The sequence below is a fragment of the Parasteatoda tepidariorum genome, chromosome 5, assembly GCF_043381705.1.
Source record: "Parasteatoda tepidariorum isolate YZ-2023 chromosome 5, CAS_Ptep_4.0, whole genome shotgun sequence".
Lineage (NCBI taxonomy): Eukaryota > Metazoa > Arthropoda > Arachnida > Araneae > Theridiidae > Parasteatoda > Parasteatoda tepidariorum.
Genome location: NC_092208.1, coordinates 39,571,273 through 39,576,415, shown reverse-complemented (window position 1 = coordinate 39,576,415; position 5,143 = coordinate 39,571,273). Strand labels below are relative to the sequence as shown.

Sequence of the window (5,143 nt, the reverse complement as noted above, 5' to 3'; positions counted from 1 at the left end):
ACAATTTCGTGACCAACGGCATGATTGGAGAATTGTGGTCAGTATTGACCATCGACCGCCTTTACTTCCCAAACCAGCTGGTGCCCATCAAATCACAAGCTGGGATCGGACCACAATATTTAACAATGACAACACAACGCCTTAACCAATATGCCGTGGCTACCAAAGAGCAATGTTCAATGTAAACAATGTTCAATCTCACTCTCACCCATTTAAGTAATAATTTTAAAAACCTTACGTTTTGAACGTTTACAAACGACCCAGGTGTCGGGGTTGAACAGCCGATACAATTCTGAGTTTACGACTATCAATGTTTAACTCCGCAGCCTTGTAATTTTGAACCCAATCCAGAAGACGATGAAACTCCTGGATCAAGCATTGGGACAAATTAGTCTTCTTGGAGGCTCTGATGGAACTAACGGGTATTTGCGTTAGAGGAAATCCTCGCACAGTTAGCCCAACGACAAGGGGATTCTAAGCTATGATCAGTATACTACTGAGGATATTTTATGTCAGGTCAGCCGGCAGCAAAATTTGTATCAACTAGCCACTACTGCGATTCAAGCCTGAGTCACTTCGTTGGAAGTCAAATGCTTATTCCCGGAGCCACTGTGGCTCTGTGGTCAGTATAGACCATCAACCGCTTTACTTTTAAAACTAGCTGGTAACCATCAATGTTAGATGGGCAATAAATCACCATCAGGGATAGAACCACAATATTAATCACTGAACCATGGCTACTAAAGCGCTGCGTGAAAGCAATGTTCTATCCCACTTGCAGCCGTTTAATCAGAAAACTGTTTTTAAATCTAACATTTTAAGCATTTGCCATGCAAAAGAAATGACATATTCAGGAATCAAAACTTCCCCCATTTCATTATGGCAAATACAGTTTATACGATCTTGAATCAACCGTTCTTTCAAACTCAGTATAAAACACTCTTGAAATTTTCAAAGTGGAAGTAAGAAATTTGCAACTATTATAATATCTGTATCTTAAAGCTTGAAAAAAAAAAAAAACTAGGAATCTTTTATCTAACTAAGGCTGTTCATAAACACAAAAAGCATAATTTGCAGTACTTTTCAAGAATTTTAATAACTTAATTTTCATTTTATAAAAAAAAATTGACTTCAATTTCACTAATAAGTGTCTAGATAAAATAAGTGTACAGATAAAAAATTTTGTTAAAGAAAAACACGAATTCATGAATTAAATGCTTTTATTTAAAATACAGTACATTTATTTTCAAATTAGTTTATTCATTGCCAACATTTGTTTTTTAGATTAGATGACAGACATTATTTAAAAAAGACAAGCTCACTGGATAAAATATAAGGCACCAGAAGTCTATTCCCTGCAATTACTGGTACTTTGCACTTGTGAAAAAAAAGTTAAGTATCTAAAACTCCAAATGTAAAGAAAAAGCTCTGCATATAGAAATGTTGTAATGTTTACATAGACTACACTGTTTACACAAAAAATCATCTTATGATAATTCATTNAGTAAAACCTACTCAACACTCAAGTGATTATTTTGGAATAATATCCCAAATAATTATTTAATATTAATAAATAAAAACAAATGAACAAAACATGAAATCACTTTTTTATATTGATTTTTGTTTCAATGCTAATTGTTTTGTTTCAATGCAACGGGCATGGCCAATATTTCATTCACACTTGTAAAATGAACCAAATTAGCATGCTGACTACCAATAGAAAATAGTATAACTTACCCAGTAACCAAGTTATCCTTTGTAATTAATACTAATAATAACTAAGGATTTATATTATTTCAATACTACTTTTTAACTAAGTAAAATCAACTAATTGAAAATATGAAAACTTAATACCAAAAATTAACATTGTTCATATAATAACTTTGCTTTGATGGTTAAAGGAATAGGAAATGATTTGTATACATGGGGTACATATAAGTTAAGTAGCTTGTAATACTATTCAGTAAACACTAAAAATTTTCCTTTTAAATAAATAAACAAAATTTTTGACATCTTCATTATTAACATTTGAAAAGTTCAATTTTACTTGCAAAATATTTTTTTTAAAAATCGTGAATGGAAAATTATGAACAAAATTGCAAGGTTTTTAGACAATAATAATTATAAAACACACAAATAAATTATGACAATAACATGTTGTTAAGAAAAGAAAATTTTTTTCAATTGGATCATAGTGTCTTTAGGATTTTGCACAGTATGTCCTATAACTCTCTTATCATGAAATAATTCATAATCATTTCCACCTTCTGAAGTTTTATCACCAAAAAAAATATTTTCTCAAAACCATCTTTCTCAACGTAATTTAGGCAAAATGTTTTATCCCAACCAGCAGAAAAGCAATCAAAACTAATCTGTCCACCTAAAATATTAAAATAGACAATATAGACAATTCTGTACAGTTAAAAAAACATTAAAGGTTTCAAACGTTACTCTTGGCTAGAAACCAGGAATGCCTTTTGAAATACATATTAATGAAAACTTATGAACATACATATAATTGATATGTTAAAAAATAATATCTTCATTAAGAAGGTAAGTTTTAAGTATTGTTAACAAAAAAGTATTAGGTATTATAACAAAGAAGTTTTAAGCATAAATAAACGTTGATGGAGTATGCAGGGCATTATTATTAACAAAGAAGTATTACTGCCAGGAGTAATAAGTATTATTTACAAATTAATGCTCTTCAACATGCCTGCTTCTTTCGGTACAAAACAATCAGTGCTCACCCATCGCTGATGAATGAGAGCTTAAAGACTACCCAGCAATGGGGACAAACTTCTTTTCAATTATAGGTAGATGCCAAACTGTGACTAGGGTATAAAAAGAATAAACTAACTTTGTTTAATAAATTCTTTTCTAAGTAATGAATTTCAGTAACATTTAGGCACACTACATAAATGAGAAAGAACTTCTGTATTCTGTCTTCTAAGCTTATGAACAGTTTTATTAATTTTTAAAAGTAAATATAAAATATATGAAAGTCTTTCAAAATTTAATTAATTTTTGTACATAATTTTGATGTTAAAAATAGGAATGTAGCAAATATTTGGACACTATTTGGTATTTGGCACATTTGCCAAATATTAATTTATTAATATAAGTATATTTGATTATTAATTTATTATATTTAATAAGTATATTAATTTATTAATATAAGTATTATTTAGAAAGGTATTTTCGACAAAGTTTTTTTGGGGTAAATTCAAATAGATTTAATGAAGAAAATTCTAATTTTTTTTTTACTATACATTCTTAGAAATAGCTTTAACACATATTTTTTAAATTCTGAAACTTATTTCTCTGTACCTATCAATAATACAGCTAAGTTTTGATTATTTTTCAATAATGACTAAACTTATTAACATCTAAAACTGAATATTACTGCGTATTCAGAAATAAAATATCTATTGTGATATTTTATTTACTTTGAAATTAGTAAGTTTCAATTAAAACTTAAGTTATACTTTACACACAAAAAATTAAGGACATAAATTTTTTTCAACTTTGAGAAATGAATATTCAAAATTAAGATTTACATTAATTAGTTTTTTAATTTTAACATTTTTATTAAGGCTATAATCAATTTTATTATCATCACTATTTCAAATTAATTTTCATGTGTACAGATTTTATATAAAATGCAATAACAATTTAATTTCAACACCTTAAGGACCAGTCTCCCGCCAGTCTGACCAAAAAAGCTCACTCCCACATTAACACTATCCTTAATGAGTTAAAACATAAACAAATTTTCTTTTATCTCATATTATAATTATAATTACACGAAAACTTAAAATAAAGTCTTTTTAGACTGAGCATTATTTATAAATAAATATAAAATGTAATAAAAGATTTAAGAATTATTTTATCCTATAAAATTGCTTATAAATATTTAACATTCATAAAGTAACAAATAATTAATGGCTTGTAGAAATCGGGACTTAAATTTTAATACCATTGCTTATGCATAATTATGTAAAAAGTATAAGATAACATTTGTATTTTAGTTTATTCGAAATATTTGTACAACACTGAAAATTGAAATTATTCTTTGTGAAATCTGAGATGGATTTTAAACTACTAACTAATATTTATAACCTTAAGAAATGAGGAGGCATAGGCAATTTTCAAGAGAAAAGGGCTAAGCATTTGTGGTAGAACACAGGTGGACAGCTTATGGTGAAGGCGAACAAATTTAGAATTATATAAAGAGCCTGATGACACATAATACTTGAAAATCCAAAGAATAAAGTGTGTTGCACATACGGCTAGAATGCAGGAAGACCAAAATTGTTGAAAACTATTTCTATCTAAGACTATAGGAATTAGACAAAGAGGCAGATATATCTTTAGATGGATCAACTGTTTCGAAAAAGACGTGGAAATTCTGAAAACAAAAATTGAAAGACAATCACCAAATAGGGAAATGCCCAAAAAAGACTCCTCGAGAAAGCCATGATCCACACAGGGCCATTGAAGAAGAGCTAATGCTTAAAAATTTATCAAAATCCAACCATATAATGTATACATTTTTACAGTGATTTTTATGTCAACGAAACGTAACATAGGTAAAAAGGTTGAGATAACTTTTATTTTTGTGTTTAATGTTATAAAAATCGAGCTGAAAAATGCTCAGTTGTCAACTTTGAACATAGAACAGAGAAACATTTATCAAAACACATTTCATATCAATAAAAAAACTCACCAATAGAATATACCAATCCAAGATTAGGAAAAGTTTCTCTGAGAACTTCTACAAACGATTCTCGAATTTTATGCATCTAAAGAAAATGAAACAACAAATTGAAAATCTTTAAGTTACAATAACACATCACATAAATAAGGCACATTTTGTATAAATTAGAGAAATAATAATACAATTATTTTATTACAGAATGCCTACATTATAGTTTATCTTTGCTAATAAAAAAACAGGACAATTAACAAAAAACAAGAATAAATATTAATTGCCACCTCTGTGAAATATTCTTTTTATAAACAAATTCAGTTTTGAGGTATCTTATCTTTCTAAATTTTGTCCATTTCAGATAGAGTCTCAGGGCAATACATACACAAACACCAAACACACACAGATATATATATTTCAATAACACAACGA

At 28.2% G+C, this 5,143-nt stretch overlaps 1 protein-coding gene across 1 annotated transcript in view; it reads right to left on the bottom strand.

Annotated features, from left to right (window-relative positions):
• Nucleotides 1–1,511: 1,511 nt before the first annotated feature.
• Nucleotides 1,512–5,143, bottom strand: part of LOC107444602 (uncharacterized) — a 13,864-nt gene continuing 10,232 nt past the window's right edge. The window contains 3 exon segments of the mRNA XM_043041083.2: nucleotides 1,512–2,291; nucleotides 2,294–2,380; nucleotides 4,730–4,805. Coding sequence (XP_042897017.1) covers nucleotides 2,161–2,291; nucleotides 2,294–2,380; nucleotides 4,730–4,805 — 294 coding nt within the window. The 3' untranslated portion in view covers nucleotides 1,512–2,160.